The sequence below is a fragment of the Varroa destructor genome, unplaced genomic scaffold (assembly GCF_002443255.2).
Source record: "Varroa destructor unplaced genomic scaffold, Vdes_3.0 BEIS01000002.1, whole genome shotgun sequence".
In the NCBI taxonomy this organism is placed as follows: Eukaryota; Metazoa; Arthropoda; class Arachnida; order Mesostigmata; family Varroidae; genus Varroa; species Varroa destructor.
This window is the reverse complement of record NW_019211455.1, coordinates 29,724,177-29,748,552: the sequence shown is the minus strand read 5'-3', so window position 1 is coordinate 29,748,552 and position 24,376 is coordinate 29,724,177. Positions and strand designations below refer to the sequence as shown.

At 40.4% G+C, this 24,376-nt stretch overlaps 2 protein-coding genes and 1 long non-coding RNA gene across 4 annotated transcripts in view; 2 read left to right on the top strand and 1 right to left on the bottom strand.

Moving 5' to 3' along the window:
* LOC111245911 (inactive phospholipase C-like protein 1) overlaps positions 1–15,403 on the top strand; it is a 133,745-nt gene extending 118,342 nt beyond the window's left edge. For both annotated transcript variants that reach the window (XM_022794906.2, XM_086980634.1), the window contains exons 8-19: positions 1,948–2,209; positions 2,562–2,767; positions 3,143–3,324; positions 3,567–3,754; positions 4,030–4,334; positions 4,714–4,808; positions 10,374–10,562; positions 10,805–11,029; positions 12,239–12,407; positions 12,557–12,694; positions 13,091–13,532; positions 13,832–15,403. In XM_022794906.2, coding sequence (XP_022650641.1) covers positions 1,948–2,209; positions 2,562–2,767; positions 3,143–3,324; positions 3,567–3,754; positions 4,030–4,334; positions 4,714–4,808; positions 10,374–10,562; positions 10,805–11,029; positions 12,239–12,407; positions 12,557–12,694; positions 13,091–13,532; positions 13,832–14,158 — 2,728 coding nt within the window. In that variant the 3' untranslated portion in view covers positions 14,159–15,403. The remainder of the gene's footprint in view (positions 1–1,947; positions 2,210–2,561; positions 2,768–3,142; positions 3,325–3,566; positions 3,755–4,029; positions 4,335–4,713; positions 4,809–10,373; positions 10,563–10,804; positions 11,030–12,238; positions 12,408–12,556; positions 12,695–13,090; positions 13,533–13,831) is intronic.
* A 1,156-nt stretch (positions 15,404–16,559) lies between these two features.
* LOC147757642 (uncharacterized) lies at positions 16,560–18,623 on the bottom strand. The gene is made up of 2 exons (XR_015321616.1): positions 18,490–18,623; positions 16,560–17,964 (listed from the first exon to the last, which is right to left on the bottom strand). It is a non-coding gene; the product is annotated as an uncharacterized LOC147757642 (long non-coding RNA).
* A 136-nt stretch (positions 18,624–18,759) lies between these two features.
* LOC111244646 (uncharacterized) lies at positions 18,760–22,785 on the top strand. The gene is made up of 2 exons (XM_022791947.2): positions 18,760–21,605; positions 21,846–22,785. Exons 1-2 carry the CDS (start codon positions 21,588–21,590, stop codon positions 22,173–22,175), a joined length of 348 nt encoding a protein of 115 aa, XP_022647682.1. The 5' UTR covers positions 18,760–21,587; the 3' UTR covers positions 22,176–22,785.
* The last annotated feature ends 1,591 nt before the right edge of the window (positions 22,786–24,376 follow it).

The following is a 24,376-nucleotide window of genomic DNA, read 5'->3' as shown; positions in this document are numbered from 1 at the left end:
ACTTCCAGGCCCATATACCTTGTCGAGAAGATCTTTAAGCAAGCCTGAGAAAAGAAGAGTGCTTAAGTTATTACCCTGGGCCACATCTGTAATCCAGAAAAACGCTAACAGCCTCAAGATTTCATCATCGATTGTAACTTTATTTTTCTGGAGTATTGCTACTGTAATGTTAAGCGCCATCGTCCGAACGCCTCAGAACTAATTTTCTTGGGACGGAATCAAAAGTAGCTTTAATGTTTACGAACGCTGCGTGGGTATATTGCCGAAAGACACTTGAAATTCGCTTGATATCAGGAAGTAGAACCTTACATGCCGTTTTAGTCGAATGCTCTCTCCTGAATCCGTGTTGCCCCTTAAGCATCGCACTTGCACTCTCCAGAAATACGTTTACTCTCTTTGCCGGGAGATACGAGAGAAGTTTATAGCAGACGCTTTTTCTCGCAATCGCGTGCCTGGATCGCCTTTGCCTTTTAAGATAATCAAAAGCGTTACATCCCGTCAATGAAGAGGAAGCAGCCTTGAGTAAAAACGTTTGTTGAACAAAATAGTTCAGCATGGCGACCTAAGGGATCTATTTCGACTCCTTTTTGGTCCCGTTGCCTTTTTTGAGTGGTAACTCTCAAGCTCCGGAGTCAATTTTAGGACAAAAAACTCCCGGCTCATTCTTTTGAATCCGCTTATTGTTGGTCCGTTTGAGGTTGCGCTGAGCGCTAAGACCTCCTGAGGTAAGGTGTCACTAGATGAAAACTAGCGAAGTGGGCGATGAGCACTGACAAGGCAATTGGACACATTGCAGTTCTGCGGTGGCCAAGCCATATGTTGACCGTGTGTTGGGCCTCTCTTTTAGAATTATCCTCCTGGTATTTTTGAGCATCTCTTATACTAGATGGCATACGTTTTAGGACAGGTTACTCTAAACACTGCGACCAGTGGCCCGGCTGCCGCCTGTACTGTTTCCAGTGATGTAGTACTTCCTTGGTACTCTAGGCGAAATAGTAATTGTAATCAGATCATGGCCGATATTTTACGGGACGAGCTGAACAAACCGAAGATTGATGTCGATGAGAGACAAATAGACCTCAATATTTATGAAGTTCAACAGCGGAAAGACCTCGTAAGCTCGTTTCAGGAGCTTTAAGTTTATTTTACGCGGTAACGGTTTATCTCTCCGGACGAGCGCTGGTTCTAAAAGAATCTTGAAATCTAATTTAACAGGAACGTCTGCCTGAAACTGTCTTCTTTCATGAAGCAAATAATTCTCTCCAACGTATCAAATTTTATCTTTACACGCGTTATTTACAACGATAGTGCAGAAACGATAAGTAAAAATTGGGAAAGGAACTGGATGACAGCAGGGCCCTGTTGACGTGTTGCTGGTATAAGTGGGACACCAGTTTGGGCTGCTACATAGCCGTCATCGGCAAAAAAAGAGACAGCAGTTAAGCCCAGTATGGCCCTCAGCTGGCTAGGGTGACAAAAACTTGAGCAGTTGAAGTCACACTATCGGCTGGCATTCGATCTTTTAGTTATTCGCGACTTGTATCTTTGCGTTACCCACTCTTCCCCCGTGGGTTTTTTTGCCGGCTTAACAACGTAAACTATCTGTGTCCTATTTTCGTTTTCGCCTAACAATTAGGTATCGTAGCTGTTCTGTCTACCTATATGTCTGTCAAAAGCGGATGGTGACACATGGGAAGGAAGAAGTCGAGTGGTCAGGTTAGGAAAATAAAGCGTGGTAGTTCACGTACAATTGAGACAATCCATTGGTTCGCTGATAGCAATAAAAAAATTGAAATAGACTACATACATCTGATAGCAACAGTAGTAATATAATCCGATAGTAGTAATATAAGCGACAACAGACTATCAATTAACGTACGTTGATTGCATATGCGTCCATAATTACATTTTTTATTACTAATAATAATTTATTTCATCCTATTGCAGGAAGGGGCTTCTAGAAGAAAGTGAAACGATTGCCCTAGCCAAAAAAATCAATTCTCAGCTGAGTACTGTTCGGTTACGCCAAAAGATTCAAGAATTTTCGATTGAAAGTGGTGAACGAACAGGCCGCATTGATCAAAGACAATTTGTGTCACTTTTTAAAGATCTTGCCACTCGGCCTGAAGTGTTCTTTCTGATGGTGCGCTACTCCGGCAAGGACTACTTTGCGAAGGACGATTTGCATTTCTTTCTAGAAGGCGAGCAGGTAAAAATTAAAAATGTAGTCAAAAACGCACAAGTACGTAATACTCGTATGGTTATAATCGTTTCTCCAATGGTTTTTTAACATAGAGTGCATGAACTAGAATTAGCTTGCCTATTATTCAGAACGATTTCTTGTTCTCTTTATGAATGAAGGTCCTGCACAGGCTTCAGAATAATAGGAAGTTTCACTAACAAACTGCGATTCAGGTTTGTACACAATATCGAGATACGTAATTAATTATAGACTAGGTTGATTCATTGCGCCTCGTCTCCCACTTGTTGTTTACTAGGATGCGAACACTGAAATGAAGAAATTTCAGGCCATATTTTTCTTCTGCTATTTATTGTTTTAGGAGATGGAAACGAGCGATGAGGATGTGTGCCGGTTAATTGATGAATTTGAGCCATCGGAAGAGGCGCGTGCTGACCATCAAATTCTCCTTGATGGTTTTACGTTGTTCCTGCTGTCGCAGAACGCCTCATTGATGCCTCGTAGTCGCGTGCATCACGACATGACACGCCCATTTTCACACTACTTCATTTCCACGTCATGTAACACGTAGGTGTACGCATTTGTTCGTTATAACAAGTACTGAGTGCCAGCTCAGGCTGACTGAGCTCATATAGCGGACGCGTGTGTCTTGTACTCAAGAAGATACCTTCCTATAGTAAATAAAAGATATTGATTCTGAAAACATAGATTTCAATAAGATTTAGTTCTTCATTGTATTGGCTTTTTTAGCTTATTGTTTTGTACAAAAAGGTTATCTAAAACATTACTTCCTGCGTGTGCAATGGCTATATCTAAACGATCATAAATTGATGAAAATAATTTTTCACACTGATTCATTGCTCGTTCCGAAGTCAAATAGGTACCCTTAGCGTCGCCTTATTTCTTATCAGCATACACCGATATTGTTGACATTGCCTGTAGGTGGCAGATTGAAGACGAAAATGATGTTCTTTCAAGTGTTGAGGGTTACGTGCAAGCTTTGACGCAAGGCTGTCGGTGCATTAAAATCGATCTCGTCCTTGATGAGACTAACAACTTTATCGTCGGAGGAACATTACCCCTTCAAGAGGTTCTTGACACGATAAGGGACTTTGCATTTGCAGGTTCGTTTTCGCTATCTGCATATAGGCTTATAAATTATCATATAATTTTTCACAAACATACTGCGTACCACACAATCTTCTATAAGTAAAATGCCAAAATACCCAACTGCTAATGACGAGCGTTTACAGAAATGTATGAGTAATAATAATACATTACGAAACGAATTAATAGTATACATACAACAATAACATAAATCAATCATATGCCAGTTCAAGACTTAATAATGGCTAATATTCTGCAGCTTCGAAGTACCCCCTCATCGTTCAGTTACATTTTTCACCATTACCTCATGAGGACGCCTATCGATTGGCACAACAGCTGCGAAAGTCGTTAGCTGAATATCTCTACGTGGCCTCTGAGACCAGCTTAAATCAACCGTTTTCAACAAGCATTTCGCCCGAGAGTCTGCAGCATAAGATCTTACTCTACGTGAGTGAACTTCGCAATCTTTTTTCATTCAAAAGATAAAAGCTTATAACGAATATGGATGTCATTTATTAAGTAGTTAATGTTTACATATTGGAGCTTAACTACATTGCTACGAACATCGGTGCGGAGCACAAGATATTTATGGCTAGATTCTATAGTACAGCCGTTACCCGGGCTAGTCCCACAACAACGAACATAGGGTCTAACCCGGTTGTTCCCTTTACCGATTAAATAATAATAACCAATGGTGTATGTGTTTTTTTTTGTCTGTAAAGTTCACGTCGGCTATTTCTGCCACTGACAGCGGTTCGGGAAGCGCCAGTAGCGGTGGCAGTAATAACAACAGCCGAAAAAAAGGCGGTGGCGTTAACCTTCTTGATGGGTGGGATTTTGCCCATTCAGCTTCAGAATTAGCCGAGTTGGCTACTTTGAACCAATTCAATACATCGTCGTCCCAAATCATCGATTTGGCTGTGCAACAGAATCAGCAATTGGAGAATGAAGTGTGTTTATTATCGGAAACGGCTGCCCTTAAACTTTGCCATTCGTTTGCCGATGAAGTCGTACACCATTCGAAGAGGTTCGTGGATCATTCGAATATGGTCCTACTGCCAATTCACTGTCCTGTTTCCAGCTTTATAGGATGATCCAGCGACAGGATGACACAATACAAACATTATATTATAATTGTAAAACGATTTTGGTCATAAATACGTATTAGAGGCATCACAATATTGACAATTTGTACATGATAAATACACTTGTCACCTATTCATACGCCTCTATATGAGAAATAACCCCAACAAAAAAAAAAAAAAAAAAATTGTATGGACTTTTATGTTTGAAGTAACAACGCATGAAACAATAGAAATGATGGTTTATATAAAAGTGTACTTATGCAATTAATTTTCCTTCCATTTCTACTAAAGTGTGGGTACGTATTTATTTGTGTGTGATAGATTTTTGACGCACGTCGAACCTACTCTGAATCGAACTGACAACGACGTCAGTCAGGTGAACCCGCTCGAGTTGTGGGCGGCCGGTATTCAAATGGGTATGTACCTTTGTTTTTTCTGTACTACCAGTAAAGCCTCAACTGTCCTATCGACGGCTACCGATATTTCTATTGTTGTAAAATTAAAATATTAACAACTGTTCGTCAAAATCATTGATACCAATGTTTCCTATTTTCAAGTGGCAAATAAATCGACAACTAAAACCTAAACAAGTCGTTCAAAAGGCATCAACTTCAAGGGTTAATCCTTCTTTACAAAATACAAATTTATTTTTCCAGTCGTAGACATAGGTATTACCCAGTCTGGAATTATAAAATGAGATTTGGTATTCTGACGAGAAAGACGTGTATCCTATCACGTACTTGAAAAACATATTAGTAACTTACTTTTGATTGAAGCAATGTATTTTCACATTGTCACAGCACAGATGGCAAATGTAACGCTTCTCCGTCTACACATGATGATATGAGAGGCAAAATCTTTCTCCAACTCGTACTACTGTAGGTTTTAACAATAACGATTAACTAGGGCGAATAAACTAAGTTAGAGTTCTACTCTATAAGAAAACGCTAAAAACTCCCATTTTTGTACTATAGTAATGTACCGTTTTTTACGAAAGATGACCCAACGATTACGTGTGGCTCCGTTCAACTGACGTTCAATGCGTCGGTTTCTACAATCGTCCTGGATAGCAAAAAGTTTATAGCTAAATGCGCTATAAACGGCGAGTGTTGAAAACGTCTCCAAGATCAATGCCGATGGCGAACAGCAGCCTGTGCCCCAGGGAGTGTCCCTATTAAAAATACAATACAGTAAATATCAGGCAGTAGGCAATCCACCTTCCGCTAGCTGGTTAAGGGATGAGATCTGTCCGTATTGAAATGGGCCGCCTCCACTATCGACGGAGTTAGGCTGTCAAATGGTACAAAAAGCTACAAAAGAAAAACATAGATTGACGTGACGTAAATAATTTAATTTTAACGACTGCGCTAACTCGGATCCAAATAACATGCAAAGTTATAACTTCACGAACCCAAAAACTTATAACGCTCCAATAGTTTAAATCACAAAGGGCGAAAAACAACAGGATATATCTTTCCGTGGATAACCGGTATTTTCATTATATATAACCCACTGAAACGATAACAAGAAAACAAATTCATATTGAAATAGAACTTGTCGTCAGGTCGTAAAATGAACTAAGCCAACATCACCTCGAATAGAGGAAAATAGGCTTTTGATTTTTGGCCGACTTTCGGGCTAGAGTGCTTCATAGTTTCCCTCTATAGAGTCTTCTGTTCGGCTATCACTACGGAAACTGTGAAGTGCGTGAACTTAATCTCGTAGCTATGTGTCCCTCCACTGACATTGTTGGCATTTTTCCTTTCACAGAAAACATCTCTTCTTTCCAAGCTAGGGTTTTATCGATTTGATGTTTCAGGTGATGGCCTTATTGTGTAGATAGATACTTTCTTGTGGAACTTGGAATATAGAAGGAATCATCGAAGACTTACCGAATCGGGAATGGACCATTCTGTGGCTCAAACGGGCTCCTGCTAGCATCTTAACTGTTTCCTCCAGGACAATACTTTCGCTGCCAACACGACGCATCTCTTCGGTGCAGTTGTAAATGTAACGCTTCCGCAGAAGTGAGTGCAAATAGATTGCTTGATCAGATCACCTGGTAACATTATCATGGTACCAAGAAGGTCAACTGGTCGCTAAGAGCTATTTTGCACGATGCACGATTTAGGCATAAAGGTATCGGGCGATATCATATGTGTGTAACACAGTCAAGAACGTGTCGCCGGTCTGTCATGCTACGCTATAGCCTTGCCCAAGCGTGCCTATTTGATAAACAGCGAAAAGCTGTGCGATATCGCAATGCATTGTACATGTCCTCACTGTTTTAACAGGATCCGTTATGATGTCTGTTCAACAGATTCTGCGTTAGAACGTTACCTGTAATGTGGGTAATTATTCGGTTGGTGCTTACGTTGACAGGAATGAGCATTGTCAACTACCATTGCAGTTTACTCCCCGTTCATTTTTGGTTGACGTGTTGATAGGATGCTTATTATTAAGGACACAGTTTATGTCAGCTTCACCGGCCGGTTGAGGTACCTTCGACATTGTATTTCTGAACGCAACTCTCGGCCTTACTCGCATCGGTGTATTTGCCGTCACTTTTAATTGTCGAACTTTTCGAAGCAGTCAAGCCGCTTAGCTCGTTAGGTCGCGCGGCACGGGCTTTTTTTTTTATGTCCGCATCACACTGCCTAGGGACATATATTTAACGCTATTTTGAAAAGGTAAGAACGATTCACAGTGATCGCACTTTGGGCAGACTATCGCGCTGTCTTCTACAAACCAAGAAAATCATGGAACCGAATTAGTGATCCATTTAATCACAATCCGCCAAGAAGCTATCCTATAAACTTCACGTGTATATACGTTATTATTAGTGAAACAGATGCCTATTATCACAAAGCTGTTTCCAAGCAAGGCAAATGCGGCCGAGGTCATATAAATGAAAATAGTCAGTAATTTTAAAAACGTATCAGACTCCACCTATGATCTTTTAAATAAGCTGGGCGCACAAACGTTCAGACGTAGAGAATATTCGAGATAGAATGTTTTTTCAGTAGCTATTAACAGCAAGTCAGTGCGTACCAGACAGCCTTACGTGACACATACGCATCCCAGGCTAGGCAAGAAAGACACGCGTACGTCATCGCCATTTTTTTCATTTGGCCGATTTTTACGTACTAATTGAACAGCTTCCCAGTCTTTTTGAGTCGTGTTTTTTTTGCCGGTAGCTTTTTTGGGCGTTGCTAGCCCGCTTTGAAGACGCATTGTCTCTAGAGCGGGCACTTTGTTTTTGTCGTAACGAAAAATATCCTCAAAGTTTTCGATGTCTTCAAGTGTTGCACTTTTAGTATGATATTCGTCGGTTAAGTTCGACCTTAAGTTTCTAAATCTAATATCGCCCTCCGGCGGGTTTGCGAATGTTTCGTAGAAGTTACGTTCATAACGGTCGAAATCTGTCGTAGCTATTCCCATATGTTATTCACTTTGAGAAGGAGTAATTCGAGGCGGCGTAGGCTGGTCCGCCATAAGATACAGCCGTGCAATCACGGTAAGCGCCCTAACCAGAGAAGACCGCAAGGACAGTACGTTGATGAATACGCCTCTTGCTAGCTACAATAATTTCTAACAAGTCTGCAGTTGAATTGAACCGGAACGTTTTCATTACGTAGACATACGAAGTATTGACAATATTGTACGTCTAAGGCTGTGGATACGTTCATTTTTAAACCCAGATAATCGTGGAGCCACCTCATTTTCGAGACGAAATAAAATCACTGGGGATTCCTGATTTAGATAGGAATAGAAACTGGAGAATACTAGAAAGATAAAGGAGCGTCGAAAAAAAGCAGGTTCGAGGACGCAACAACTTGTTGTCATTCCCATTGGACCGTACTCGAATTTACTTGACTGAGCCATATTATTTTGAACGGTATTGCACGAGTAAATTTGGTGTACCACATAGATAAATACGAGGCCTCCCGCCGATGAAGTTCCTGCTATGATATTCAAACACTGAAAGTCATTGTTCATCATCGAACACACCTTTCTTATTGATTTGAAAATAAGCGCTAATGGATCGTTTCATTGACCCAAGCATCTCGAACGCCAGTCTAATGATGTGTCCGTTGAATGAAATAAATTAGCTAGAGAACAGAGAGGGCCTTCGAAAATTGAAATGTTGAAATTTTATTGAAAATATATACAAATACATTGGGCATGCGCATTAGCTGAACCCGTTATTCGCGACAAGGTTTAGCTAGGAACTCTTCCTTTGATTCCATATCTACTTATCGTTAAATACTGTATATCCTTTCAGTTTATGAATTCAAAGTCAATTTGAAACCATTTATATAGTAACTTGTCTGTGTCTGTCAAATAGCAATCATCGATTTGCAATTTTTTATTGAACTCGACCATGTCAAAGGGTCTCTTCTTCGACACGCTAGTACGACCGATAAAAACCCTCCCCTTTTGACGAGGCCATTTATTTCAATGGCCAGGGATTATTCATTGCCCCCCAATGATTAACAACGGGATTGTCAAGACACAGATGATCTATTTTGTAACCTTTGTGCGTCAGCTCGTACACCTCAACCGTCTGAACCGTTGTTCCCTTCGAAGTAAGCGACACTCACCTGAGGATCATTTTTCGTGGCTCTCTTTACGGATGGATCATTGTGGTCAGTTTGACCCATGCTTGGTGTTGGTAGCAGCTAAGTATTGAAACTCCTACGAATCATATTCTGAGCATGTCGTGCTGAAATTTAGTCCTGCTTTATCCCTGTCTTGTAAACGAAGTAATGGTCAGCGTCGTATATTTACTGAAAATAATTATCTGCAATCCAGTTTTGTGAGGTCAGCCGTTTTCCAAGTAGAGTACGAAAATGAATATAAGCCATCCTTACTGGATTGCGGGTTACCAAATCGCGCGATATACAGAGGGTCAAACCAGGACAGAAAAGGTTTCGTTGAACCTGCGCGCTCGTATGACAGTCTCACTCTCTGAGTTTTAGCTCTCGTGCCATTGGGAATGCCATTTTGTGCTGGCAATTCGCAACCGATCCCAGTTAGGACAAACAGGTCTAGGCATTATCTATTTTCTTTACCCATTTATTACCTAATTTAATGTTAAAAACTTCAATAATCTTGACCTGAAGTGTAAATCCGTGCTATCAAATCGACTTCGGTTTTGCTGCGAGTGATACTAGCCCTATGTGTCGTATTCAGCACGCTCTCGACGGTGGTCGTAGGTTATCGGGCGGTAGGGAGGACAACGCGGCACAAAATAGGTTTCCCAGCTGACTAACCGCTCTACTAAAATAATGATACCGAATCTATGGTTGTCTCCTCAGCCCCCGTGGGAGGCAATCAATATCTAAAGGAGCTATAAACAAGATGCGCCGCTTGTAAACTATCCTTGTTTAGCTATTACCATGCACTCTGTCATGTGTAAATAATAAATGGTCTTCTCATTATCATCACAGGACTCAAGCACACAAATATCGTGGACACTGTCGTACGATCCATCCACGACATATGAGTCTTTTTTAGACCGATATCTTCATCAAAATCTAGGTGCGATTGAATCTTTTAGGACGAAGTAATGACGGTAGATTTGTTGTATTGGCATATATTGTCACAGAAATGAAGGTGTAATGTTTTTTCTCCAGAAGAAGATGCGGGGACTTCTTGCCAGTATATCACAGTTGCTTTAAATTGAGTTTGGTATTGATGAAAGCTACCATGACAAATTAGTGGCGCGCTTTACACGAGTACTTTACATACGTTACTAACTGTATGTAACGTACTGATTCATAGTTGACTATGTCTATTAACAGGGATTGAACGCTATAGCACTGCATATAACTATTTGCTGATGTGTATTTTTTCAGACAGTAAAAACATTATTGAGCTAAGGAAGAACGATACATAATTTGTGTATAGCGAAGATGCCATTGTCGACTAACAGCAATACCAAAAACGTTAACAATTTACATGATACTGTATTTCAGTGGCGACAAATTTTCAGGCATCGTGTGCTCCCATAGACATTTATCGAGGCTGGTTTTCGCAAAACGGCCGTTGCGGATATGTCCTTAAGCCGTCCTGTCTGCGACAACCATGGACTGCATTCAACGCCTTCAAAAAGGAAATTATTAGTGACACTGAACCTATGTACCTGAGGATTAAGCTTATTTCCGGTTCGTACGATGTGCTATATCTCTATCAGTATATACATTTACACACAACGTATTCGATAGCGCAAATTTTCTGGCGATCTTATCTGGTTGCCTTCAATGAAATTTACTGATATTTTATATTCTGCATTATATATACGTTTTGTCGTTAACATAGCTTAATTGGATAAGAATGGTAACATCAATGCTATCTTACTTAGCATAGACTAAAACAATAGTTACACTCATAATAATGATGGTTGCAGGTCAACAACTTCCATTGCCTCGTGGCGCATCAGTGAAAGCTAGCTCTATCGACCCATACGTTCTACTCCAAGTGTTTGGTATTCCGGCTGACTGCGCGGAGGCGCGGACCAAAACAGTCTCCAACGAGGGACAAAGCCCAATTTTCGATGAAAGCTTCGAATTCACAATTTCCGCGCCGCAGCTCGCCGTTCTGAGGCTGACTGTTCTCGATGATGATTTCATTGGTAGGTTTTTGTCTTGCTAGTAATTTTCAATTCATTTTAAATCCTACCAGTTCTCGAAAAAAGGAAACTCACCTTTTCGTCCTACCTAATAACGCTATACCTTAAATTATGCATGGACACCCTCGACCTTTCCAACATTAAGCAGGTTCGTCCGCAAACGAACCTGATCAGATACCTGCATTATTTCTTTTCTATTTATTGGAATCATTTTCATTCAATGTTTGACGTCTAAATTAGACGTAGAAGAGTTTCCAGTTCAATCTGTGAAAGTCTTCCAGATTGCCGAAGGTCATTGTAACGCAAGAAGGAAATTGTTCTGTATACTATGTTTGTTGTTTCCCTCAATTTGTTTATTCAATTCCAGCATTTAGGTCGACTTATGATCTACCAAACGTTTCGAGCTTGACGTCCGGTATTTCCCTCAGACACTGAATCAGGCAGCTGGTTCTTAGCACGAAACGGAGATTCTGAACTTGTATCACTGCTTGTCCCTCCAGATCTCATTAGATCTTTTGAGGTGTTTATCTGGCAAGTTACCAGGACCTAACTATTCTTTTTTAAGCTGAATATATCGTAATTGTTTCCGGTTTCATATCCGGTGTAAATCCCGTGGAAAAATAAGGTTTCCATGCAAGCGGCGATATGCACTTTAAGTTATGTAAGTGTACAAGTTCCCAAAATTAATTTTCGACTTATCTTACAGAATCAATCTCGTACTTAGCAAAATACGTTATGTGCGCAACTAGATACAAACGCAAGACTAGGTCAGCGTAGAGGAAGGGAACAATGCGGATATTAAACAAGCAATTTGTAACAATCCGCACAAGATATTTGGCAAAGTCAAACGTCATTATGCTTTTACTCTAACTTGTTAGTTTCAAGTTCATGAGCATTTACCATCGCTTATATGCCATGTTTCTATCAAAGCACACTTGTACCAATACACATTTGTATCAGTGTTTCGTTAAAAAAGTCCAAAAAAAAAAGTAAGTATGGCAATACATTTTTTTTTCAAAAATAAACGTTTAGAGAACGGTCGAAAATCCGCGCGAAAAACGGTATTAGAGATATCCCAAGGATTTCCTTTATCGAAAAGAACATTCCTAATTTTTCACGTCTTATAGTTTTACCTTTTTCAGATATAGTTGCGCCGTTTTACAAGTAGCGAAAGGATCTCATTTGATTTGTCCTTTCCAACTCAACCTGCAGGAGACGACTTTATCGGCCAACGCTCGCTGCCAGTATCTAGCCTTCGTCCGGGTTATCGGCACGTGACACTCTTGGCAGATTCCGGCCACCCACTGTTGCATGCCACACTATTCGTGCACGTTACTATGTGCAACCGTTCATCGAGTGATAAGAAACTTCGACGAAAGAGGTAGGCAACAGAGGAAGGTTGAAGTACAGCTCTAGTATAAATTCTATTTCATTGATCTTGTTGTTCCTTCATATACCTTTAGTTGGAGCACGAATGGCTATTTTTCGAAAAGAACAGTCACTCATTGTCGAGTAACGAATCTCCCGTAGGTCGTGGCAAACGAAAATGGCGTCAGGCGGTGGAGCAAGCGATCTTCGACCAACCGGACTTAAACCAGTCGACGAGACCTGTCGTAACGGAACAGCGTTGCTCACCGAATGTGCTAAACTTAAAGCAGCACTCGACAAGTACGTGCAGAACAATTAGCGTTGATTTAGCTCCAAATATTCCTTTATTAGCTGAATGTTATAATACTAAGGGCAATGCACGTAAAAGATAGCACATCTGCTTATCTTGCTTAGCGAGTGCACACTAGCCCATATTTTTTGTGGTAATAACATACAAAACTATATCAGAAGCTTAATAGCAGTCGAAATCCCCTTACGATAGATTTCTTGATCTACTGGGTCAATAGTGCAGATTTTCCAAAAGCAAAAATTGACTAGACAAATAATGACTATCGAGTTTACCTGATTCACTTATAAATATTTTATATTACGATAGTTCTTTTTAATCATGAGTCATATGCACTATTTATCATATATAACACCTATAATCACAGTGTGGTTGCTGATTGTGCGTAGGGCAATGATTGAGCTTTGCGAGGAGTGCGGCTTACCGACAAGCTCTAATCTGGCACAGTGTCTTCGGGTATTGGTCCAAAGGGTGGCGGGGTGTCCAGACATCACCTCGTTTGGCCTGGACACCTCTGGAGAGTTTCCAGAGGTCCGTATACAAGGCGAGCCGTCCGGGTCCAAGTCGGCCAAGTGCCTACAGTGTTTCGAGCGCGTCCTACAGGAATGCACATATATGATACAGAACGGGCAGCATTTGAGCGATGGACTCAAAGATCTATACAATAACATTCAGCTACATGCTACAGAGTTACCCTCGTTATGCTCATCGCAGAAGAGCAAAAAAGCTGATAAAGCGGCTGAGAGTTTTATCTGGAATGCGGCATTCATAGAGTCTCGCATTGAAACAGTCGCATCGCTCACTCACGAGTGCCAAACCTACCTCAATCAAGTGAGCTAATCTTCCTCTAATGTATAAAGTGCTTAACTCTTTGAACGAAGAGCCCCGGCACTTTTGTCGTTAGGTATGCCTTTATTGTACTTATGGAGCAACTATATTCTTGCCCAAAACTTCAGCCCGATTGTACACATAAACTGCACATATTCTTACGGTTTAAGGCAGCTAGACATGTCAAATGTATGTGCTATAGCATTTCCCTTCCCTACATATTCGCACTCTTTCTGGCTTCTTCGTGACTAACCTGAGTACACGGTCGTGTCTGTTTTAAACGATCTGTCGTCTACTCTCAGATCACCCGGTTGCGCGGTGCCGTCGAACGTATCTTCGTGCGGGAAAAGAACCTTTTGCAGACCTCAGCAACTTCAACAGCTGCGGGAACGGGTAGCGGAAACAGTCAATCCGGCGGCCCTGGACGGACTCGAACGTCATCGTCGCTATCGATCACGCCCCCTGTGCAGTTGAGTTCATCGGCGCCTGCCACACCTCCGCCAGTCTCGCCTGGTCCAGACCATCCAAGCACCACAAGGCCTGGGGCCCCACCCTACAAGAAAGGTATTCTTAAAAAGCCCTCTTCGCCTATTCAGATCAGCCAACAGGACCTAGCTACCAGTCTGTGACGACACGATTGCAGGCCGCCATCACGAGCGGCGTGCTTATGCCAACAACAGCAGTTAGATTATGATCATCAACAACTGCCGCCGCAGCAGGAATTAAAAGAGGAACGTAAACGAAGCACAAGTTTAGGTGAGGGCGAAGCACAGAATGACGCTGCGTCAGTTGTTTATCGAAAGCAATTGTTAGTGCACGACAGTCGAAAGCGCCAGCTGCAGAAGTCGGGGCTTGCCCTTAAAAAACAATCCCGGCCACAGTCTTCGATGAGGTCCAGGACCGCATCGCTATTACCAACAGCCTCAATATCATCGTCCACGCAGCTAAAGACTTCATCATCTAATGGGCCAATCATTGTAACAACCGTTTAACGATCACTAACGGATAACCGTGACAACTACAGTTTGTACGCGAAGCTAAAAATCCCGTTCAAGAAAATGAAGCCAACGTAATATGCACAACTGGCATGGCGCTTACGAAGATCTTAAGAGAATCAGTCATGGTAAACTAATTGAATTAGTTATTATTCTTTATAATAACCGTTCTTTATTTGTTTTGTGTTTGTCGAGTAACGGATTTCCTAAATATGGGGATAGTAAAACATTAGAAACGATTCTTAGTGATTTAACGGTACACTCTCTGTCGGTTTAACAATAAGTTACACCGCACGTATGAGCATTTAACAAGGAGTAAATGAGCAAGTGACTTTTTTTTTATAATTAGCTGGAAAAGCTCACAACGTAATACGGAATAATGCGGTCATAGCAAAAAAATTTGATCACTGCTAGTAGGAAGTTTAGGCTTTTCAGAACATTTCGTATGGAATATGAAATGTTCTGTATGAATGTACATGCAAAATTTGCACGTAATCTATAAAATGCATTAAATTTAAGGAGTCGTGCAACAAATGTGATCTGTGTCTATCGTCTATACACCATCTCAAATGCTAAATGTCACACTAGTTTCTGTTAGACAACTTGCTACAATCTCGTAATATAATAGAATAAAAATAAAGCTTCTGGCGTGTTGAAGTTTTTCCGGATAACGCAATAAAGTCTGCCGTCGTCGCTTCATCATTATTGTCCACAAGTTCAGATGCTGAATAAGATAAATGTTAAATAGTACACAATTAAGTTACTAAGATTTAGGTGATAGAATGATTAGAGCGGATTTTTCTATGGATCGACCTAAACGATCCAAGATTCCTTGGATAATATATAAATAAATTAAACTTATCGTGAAAAAACATAAAATGGTACATTATCTATCGACGTTTTACTGCTAGCGCTATTCGGGGTTCGATTAAAGTGAAGAGAACTGGTTTCATGCTGCACGATAACTGCTTTGAGAGGTACGGCCTTTGAGAGACACTGGTGTGAAACGTTGCTTTAAACGGGATTTCATCTTTCAGAAGAGGGACTGATTACCCGCCTCTAGCAGATAAGCCGATAAACCTTAGTGATTGATCCGGCCCTGGCCAGTGCGTTCTGGCCTGCGCGTCCTGCAGCCAATTGCGTTCCAAACCTGTCTGACTATGCTTACTTGACAAATACATGTGATGTAGTCTTTTGTCAAAGGCCAAACGATCACCAAAGTCTGACTGTCGCAGTTAATCACGGTAGAGGCTATCACTCTAGAATTATTGTTACTAAGATTATTATTACTATAATCATTATAATTACTGCAATTATTGATATATTATTGTGAACAATAATAGATACGATTAATATGATTATATACAAAATGTTATTTAAAGTCCCAAGCGCAGATATTGATGCAGATGTGTGGCGCATTCAGGGTCTGATATACTGTAACAAAAATGTGATACGTAAATTGACGAGATTGGTAATGATAAACAGTAGAAACAAAAGTAAGGAAGAGATACAAAGCAATTAAAGCCGCAGATGTCCAGTGCTATCAACAGAATGCGACGTAATAGTGCATGTCATCTACTACGTTTTTTACAAACTGTTGTTGTTGTTGTTGTCGAGGAGTACGGACAATATCTATTATATATATATATATATATATATATATAGAGAGAGAGAGAGAGAGAGAGAGAGAGAGGGGGGATATATTCCGTATCTATAAAAAAGGATGAAATATCACAATTACACCGCATAATAGATGGCGAGAGCGACAGCATAAAGTGATTCATCTATATGACACAACTGTCTAACGTTTAAATTAGACCTAATTAAAAATCAATTAATATATATATATACATATATATATATATATATATATATAGGTAGCTCGTAGATACGTGCACAACGTCTCTGAAGAACAATAACTAATAACCCAGTTATTTAAGCGAGAACCAATGTTGGCTATGAGAATTGTTGGTAGCAGCTTTAATAGCAAGATTGATAACAGCACTAGAATATAGAACAGAAGAGATCTATGACATGTATTTATATCATTGATTTATACCATCCATGGGACGTTTTGCTGAACGAACGAACAAATCGAAGGTAAATGGTAAACTAATGACTTGTCATCATCAGTTGGTAAAATTGAACGTTGGGTAAGCATTTCTCGCTCTTCGATTAACTAGAAACATCGTCACGCATCGTTTTCAGTAAACAGAAAAACACAGTTACCTTTGTCACTTCTATCCTTTTCTGTTGTTACCGTTAACAAGAGATATGTATGTATAAAAAAAAAAAATACTTTCTTTACACATATACAAACTGTTATATCGAATTTATCAGTCATTGATGTAGCAGGTCTTGCTTTCCCTCAGTCCGATACTAAAATAACCGTCCAAGCTTCCGATATGAAGATATCCTTATTAAATGCCCGTTGCCCTCAAATGACGAGCGTGACAAATCGTGACGACCGTTCATCCGTAGCCATAAACGAGAACCGTAAGCAAAGCCATTGCATATAGTTCGAGACTTGATGTTTCCTGTTCGTATGATTATTTTACTATGGTAGGCGATCAAGTGGCAGTAGTTGTCGGGTAGGTGACTTGCCATGTTTGCAGTAAAAGAAAGTGAATGTTCAACTTGACAAAGCTTCTACGAATACAACAGAAGAAAGTCTCGCCAGAGTGCCGCTCCTTTTGTGTGCAAAGTAAATAGATCGGTTGCCAAAATCTAATTAGACATTAATAGCTTTGCATCAATTGCTATTAGGGTAGATGTGTTGCTTTCTGGGGGTCGGCCTAGACCATATCGTTGATACCGTTTGTGAACGCCGCTCCAAATTATGCCGGTTGAAACAGGCCAAGTATATATCTACATACTTCCTATTTCTATAGTAGCATCTATTTTATCTATTTTAGTTATATGCGAGGGTTGATTTATTCCTCTAAAGCGCGCTTTAGTCACCGTTCTAGGCTTTGTCGTCGTTGAGAAGAGGCCGTTCCCGATGAGATGAACATTGTGCCTCTGTAACTTCTAATTGTAATTCTAAAGTAACTTATATTTAAATTGGGCCACTGCTTGTTTGCTTCGCTTAGTGTTTACAGTAGACTATCGTAAAGAAGATATAATATAAACGTAACAAGTTGACAAACCTTATTCTTGATGACGTAATTGCCACCCATTTTGGACATGTAGTATTAGATTACCCATAAGCGCGGATAACGCCTCGGAGATGGTCACTATTAAAGTTATGGATTCGAGTGTTCAGGCTATATCGTGCCTATTGAACTTTAGAGTTGCCTTAAGCAGATCTTAAAAGCAAACAGTAGTTCATTCAGTGATATATACATTGCAGTGGATACTTCTGACATTGATTCTGTTTAGAGAGGCCCTTTTCCCTGTGCCGTTCATCGAATCATCGCTTTTCGTCAGCATCGCTAAACCTGAAAAGATGTTTGTCATAAAATATATAGATGTATGGACGATTTGAATCATCATTTGTCCTTTATTTCCTAACCTAGAGAAATTATCGTCGTAGTTACATTGTCACGATAACAACAAAAACACACACAGACTGCTGATACAGGAAAGGTAATATACATAAGAAGATACGTGACGGATATCCTAATCAAGATCACCATCGTTATTTCTGCCTTCGTTAGAACAGTGGTGTACAGCACTAGCTACAAATTTAATGTGTGATAGCAAATTTATATCTGTAACTCCCCGTCGCATGTATGTTACACGAGTTGAAAAATTGAAAAATACAAATGTCGAAAATAAACACGTGCTCCGAGTGGTCAAAGCACGTGCTATATATACACATATATAAATTTGCTAGTAAAAATAATGAAAGAAGTTTATGCTGTCGCGGCTAGCGGCCCCGTTTAAAAAAGCTGTGTATTATGTTATGGCATTGCCACAGCATCTGTTCAATGGATATAACTTTTAGAGAAGCTAGAATTCACCGAAGAACGATTAAAATCCGATGATTTTTCGCGTTGGTCGATGTCAGCTAACGTAAACGAGTATAGATAGGCTTTATCAGTCTCGATCCGAATAATGAACAGCTGACAGCTTTACACACAAACTTCTACAGTTGTAGAAATCAACTTGTACACAATCATGTTTGACTCGTCCCACTCAATCCCGTTCCTATCTCAACTTCCTGCTTTCAAGCGCCAACTTTCTGCTACCCACAGCAGTTTTCTTGTAAACACAAAATGAAAACATATTCCCGTTTCTTATCGGGCAAATAGTAATATTCAATATTCTAGAGGGCTTACCGCCAATATTCAAATATTTACCCATTCCAGAACTGGATTCGTACAGAGATTTTTTTGCTGCTATGAAACATGGTTTTCCGTTATCTCAATAGAATACATTTTGCGCCATACATACACATGGACAACGAATTTCAGATGGTAAAACAGCAGGTAAATTTACTATAAGAAATTTACCGAGCCATATTGATGTTATAATATCGAATATTTAATAGTCGTTACGGCTGCTTAGCTATACACTAACAACAATCTTGTTACGTTATATATATAGGACACAACCGTTACTACTATAGGCTTTAGGCGCTGTAAATACCAACTGCAGTAGCTAGCTATAGGCTGTCCTGTAATAAAGAGGTTTTTCATGCAATAAAAATCAGAGTCGAGCGTATATAATAATAATGGTGATATTGGTACTTGTGAAAGGCATGCGTAGGGAGCACTGCCGTGTCACGTATACCGGCGAGGCAGTTGACGGCTCTCCAATTCAAAGCTAGTGCCATATGATAAGTAATAGCAAACACCTAGCATATATAAGCCTGTTAAGCTCTACAAACATACCTTATATATATAGATAAATTCTAGCGGCATCATTATACTAGTCATATTGATCACCGAATCAATGGTGTAACTTGGTGACGAACTGGCATTGATGATGAAAATAAATAACCCATCAACGGAAATAAAAACTATTAGAGACACACTGAAGAGTTTGACCGCTACCGCCAGCAAGTTAAGCTTAGTTAAGGAATGATCATTAATGATGACGGCACCGGCAGCTGTAAATACATAGAGCCTTCAAACGTACTACTACGTTTACTACCATGGACACAGAAGCCGATACACCGACAAATACGTGCACAGGTGATACATGGCTACGAAGATATAGAAAGTAGGACGAACGCCGGCAGCAGTTAAAAAAGAGAGTAATAAATTGTCCATGAGAATGTACCGATTATCGTTTTTACGTTAATTATTATGTTGGTTATACGCGTAAATAGGAACCCGAAGGACGGGAGAAATCCCCGGGACGACTAGAATCGTTCGCGCTGGCGTCTGATTCTTAGCCTATGGCTGCTCCGCATTGAGGGTAACTGAAGGGTATGAGCATCTTCAAAATGTTTACACATTTCCAGTCACGGTTAACAGGAATAGAAAGTACTTGATTGAGCAACGGGGAGAGCTCGTGCAAACAAACAGTGTTTCCATACCGCAATCTCCTACGAATGCTACTGATCCGTATGACTCATTGTCTTCTGCGTCGGGAACAATTAAACATTAGCTAGCTCATAGCGATTCGTCCCATATAGTGCCCAAGCGACTCATAATTCTAAAATGAAACCCATACAGTCAATGTTTGCCAGTGACAATGATATAATCGAATGTTTCTCGTTATACAACCTAGACGTTTTGACCAAGAGCAAGGACCTACGCTCAAACTATGCCCAGAAGAGCTATTAAGCCCTTCTGTAATAGTAGAGTAAAAATAATCTGAATTCTGTGCTTCCCGTTTCGCGGAAAATTTCAAAATGATTTTACCATTTTTCCTTCGTAATTCTCGCTAATTACATTTCGTCATTTGATTGCGACACCGTTTGTGCTGGTCGGCGTAAACACCCGATCCGCCTTTGGAACCAGACTATTATTAGGACTAGCAATTTCGCTTGCTATACGGAGGAGCATTCAAGCATACCTGCTACTGCTGCTTTCAGTGTTGCCAACCTGCATCGAACTCGGTACCTATACACATAGTAATTATGTTGGTACCACACCGAACGCGAACATGTGTTCGCTCGTTGCGCCCACTTCTATAACGTAACCAACTCTATGGCAATTTAAATGGGATAATTTTAAATTGCAGAATGCCCGTTGCGTGACGAAATACGCCGCTCCCCAATGCTACAACCCCCTCATCTATCCAATGGCGTTGAAACTAAGCACAGAACTGATCACAGAAACCACACAGGCGCTTCGAGTAACGCTTTCTAAACATCGTTGTAGTTGTTGAAGGCATTACATAACGATATTAAATAAGAGTTTGCCTTTTATGCTTGTCTTGATCATCACTCGAGCGCGACAAGATCGGACGATACCTGGGCATTAGTGAAACAAAGCAATCTAACCCAGCATGCATAGTCACGAATTTTATTCCATGGTCTTCATGGTCTCTCTATCAGAACGCAGAGACACCGAAAAGGAAGACGACGTATTCGTTCCTCTGGATGAATCAGTAGAAACTCAATGCGATCGGATCTCTAGCATGAACAAACGTAGACAACTTTGTTGAGCAATAATAATCTGTTGCCGGAAGCTAAAAGACAGCGAATAATCTAAGCTTTGACAAATGAGGGCTGGCCAAGCACAGAACAGAAAGCATCTGCAAGCGCTCGACAAGTAGAAACAGCTATCTAGATAATTCAGAAAGGGTAACGATGTAATATAGCCAGTTTCCAAACAACAAAGGTCTGTACATAATACGTAAATGGGTATCGATCTGCTGATTTTTTTTAGCAACACAGCGACGGGAAGATATCTTTATAATGGGTTCTGGTGCAAAATATGAAGTTTTCGCATGCTCTGACCGCTACGTCCCCGTTAGTTCTCTATCTCTCTCCTTTTGCGGAAAGAAAGCTCCGAGGGCAAGCTGAGTGAGATGGGTATTCGTTGAAAAATCAGTTAGCAGGGCCGTTCTCATGGGATATATAAAGTGTGGCGCATCCAGAGACGATGATCAAGCGACATCGGTTATTCACAAGAGGCAAAAATAAAAGGATACTGCCCTCAAGATGAACGTAGGCATTACGGTAAGCTAGCTAAAATGTTTAGTCCTTTATCGTTGTATTGCATTCAAACCAGCTCGAACAAAGAGAGTTGGGCATTTACTTATAACTGTGTCACTTATTGAATCCAATTGATCGTAAACGCTGAAAATAAGAAATGTTTACCTATGAATTATCGCTCAGTTCATATTCATGACGGGAGGCGTCAGTTAGTTCCTTTCCGCTAAATAGCGTGTATCCGTTTCTTTCTATGGTTTGCTACAGTTGACTTGCATTGGCGTGCTTTTCATCGGAGTTGCTTTGGCCCAAGAGACACTGAAGCCTGAAGCTCGGCCAGCACAGGCTGTACAGCTGGCACCAAGACCGCAGGCAGTACCTTCTGACGCTTCGGGACCCATCAGCAGAAATCTACGTGCAGGACGTGCAAAGCGATCGTTTTATGGTTTTGGTTATGGCTTAGGATATGGTTATGGTTTAGGCTACGGATACCCTTACGGCTATGGTTACGGTTACGGCTATCCATACGGGCCCTATGGCGTCTATGGTGAATTCTATGGGGGCTTCTACCCTCGATACTACGGCGCGTGGTGGTAGGCCAGTTATGTAAGGGACCGTCGACTAGTCCGATATATAGTCCTGAGTTTGAAAAAAAAAAATTAGAAAGTGAACGTTTGTTCCAAATTTAAAACCGATGAGGTCGATTGGCAAGCTGAAGCCTTTTTCTCTACTATTGAAGTGTGTATATCATTGTTGAGTTGAACAAATCATAAGCGAATTACTGATAAATCGATCATATTTTATCTATTATATTTACTGCGAGCTATGTTTCAGCTGCCCGCTGCTTAATTTCAATTTAAGTAACTACTTCAGCAGAACCTTATGAGCAATTTCAGCGTAGGAAATGCAGTACAGCTGGGTTCAGAGCTAAAACGTGGACAGGTTACAAGTTTGTACGTTTCACCGTGTTGGTTTATTCTACGAATTCAGAGTTATTGATTTACGAAAAAGTATGTTAATCTATACAGACCGTACTAGAGCTGACTGAGGCTGCAAAAAGAATTGCTAAAATTAAACAGTTGGCTATTCTAACCGAACTTATTGCCATAATAATCCTATAGGATTCCCGGCTGCAAGCTCTAATATCACTGTTATGATAAATACGCCTCTGGGTCTCGTTAACGAACAAATAAAAAGATAAGCTAAATTGAGTTTGAATCTTCCATATTTGTTCCGCGATTGTATGTGATGACAAACAGTGAGCCTGAAAGGCAATGAAGCGACGCAACGACGTACAGCGAGTACAGATGCCTCTAGTGTGTTGGATACAGCATCTAGGTTTAGAACGCTTGCGTGACTGCTTTTCACGCGACATCTCCTTTTTTCCAATTTGAGCCCTTGTTCCTGCTTACATGTTGCCCCGTCTAGGGCAATGACTTCTTGCATTGCACAATCGCGCATTGACCATCGTTACGGCCAGATATATCTAGTAGAAGACGTACGAAAGAATCGTTTGCAAAGTTAAAGAGCTCGACCCATTTGTAGTTAGCTTAAATTTCTGTTGTTTTTAAAGAAAAACGTTACAGTAAAGGGAAGTGAATATGTGTGTATGTTAAGCACAGCATATTTGTTGCAGCAGCAACTGTTGATATCTCAGCTTTCGTTATCCTGCCAGAATTTAGTTCTGTATTGTTACACTCAGATATTCCATTGAGGTTCCTCATTTGTGTTGTAAGTCAAGAATATAGCCGACTTTCAAATACGAACTTAATAGACCAAAACCAAAATGAAGTCTGCCTGGTCACTGGCAGTATTTACAATTCCCTATAAAGACTCTATATAGCTTTTGTATTACATTGTTTGAATAAACATGATTCAACTACAAAGCTGTCATTTAGAATAGTTCCTTACTTATGCACGCGCAGCAAAAAAACTAACAAAGCAGCGGACCTTGAGTTTTTCAGGTTCATCAAGTTTGACCCTACGTAAAGTATAATTATATTCCTCAAAATAGTAATTACTAGTCACCACTAATATCGGCTGCCATATGGCGTTGTCAGTGCCGTGCACGGATCGGTTTCGTTGTATAATTTGCCTTTATCCATTACGCTTGCATATTCGCCTCAAGCAAAGGGATTGTCAAATAGTTACCTAGCTTTTCTGTTAGTTGCCTTACCTAGTATCGCTCTAAATGTCTTTGTCACTTTTCAGATTGTAACTTCTCCACGGAAACTGTAACTTATGTTTTGGCATAATCTGAGCATTGTTTTGGTCCAGGTACTAAGGCTGGCAGCTATATGTATTCGTCGAGAATTTCGAGTTCTAATCTCTAAAAGAAACAGATTTTGTTTACAACCCTCAAATAAGTTTTTATCCAAAAGAGTACCCATTGAAGCAATAGCGGCTCATAACATTACGAAACTTTCTTCCATTCGGAACCGGTTTACCTGAACATAGGCTGCCTTCTACTAGCCTAATCTCCTAGAAAAAAAAAAAGCCAAACTATCTGAAAAGGCCGAAAATAGACTAAAATGAAGTATCACCTGTGCTCGGCAGGTTCTGTTATGTAGAAAAAAAGTGGAATGGCCAAAATAAAGTGTTTAACTTGCTTGATCGAACAGATGGAAAATTGAGACAATTAGTATATAGAACTTCAACTAGCTTCGGACATGCAATTCATGAGAATCCTCTATACTTTTTCTTGTTTTCTCGTCACCTTTCAGAGTGTCGTCAGGACAGGTCGCCTTAAGCTTATAACTTTCTTAAGAATTACAAAATGAACATACATTGCAGATAAG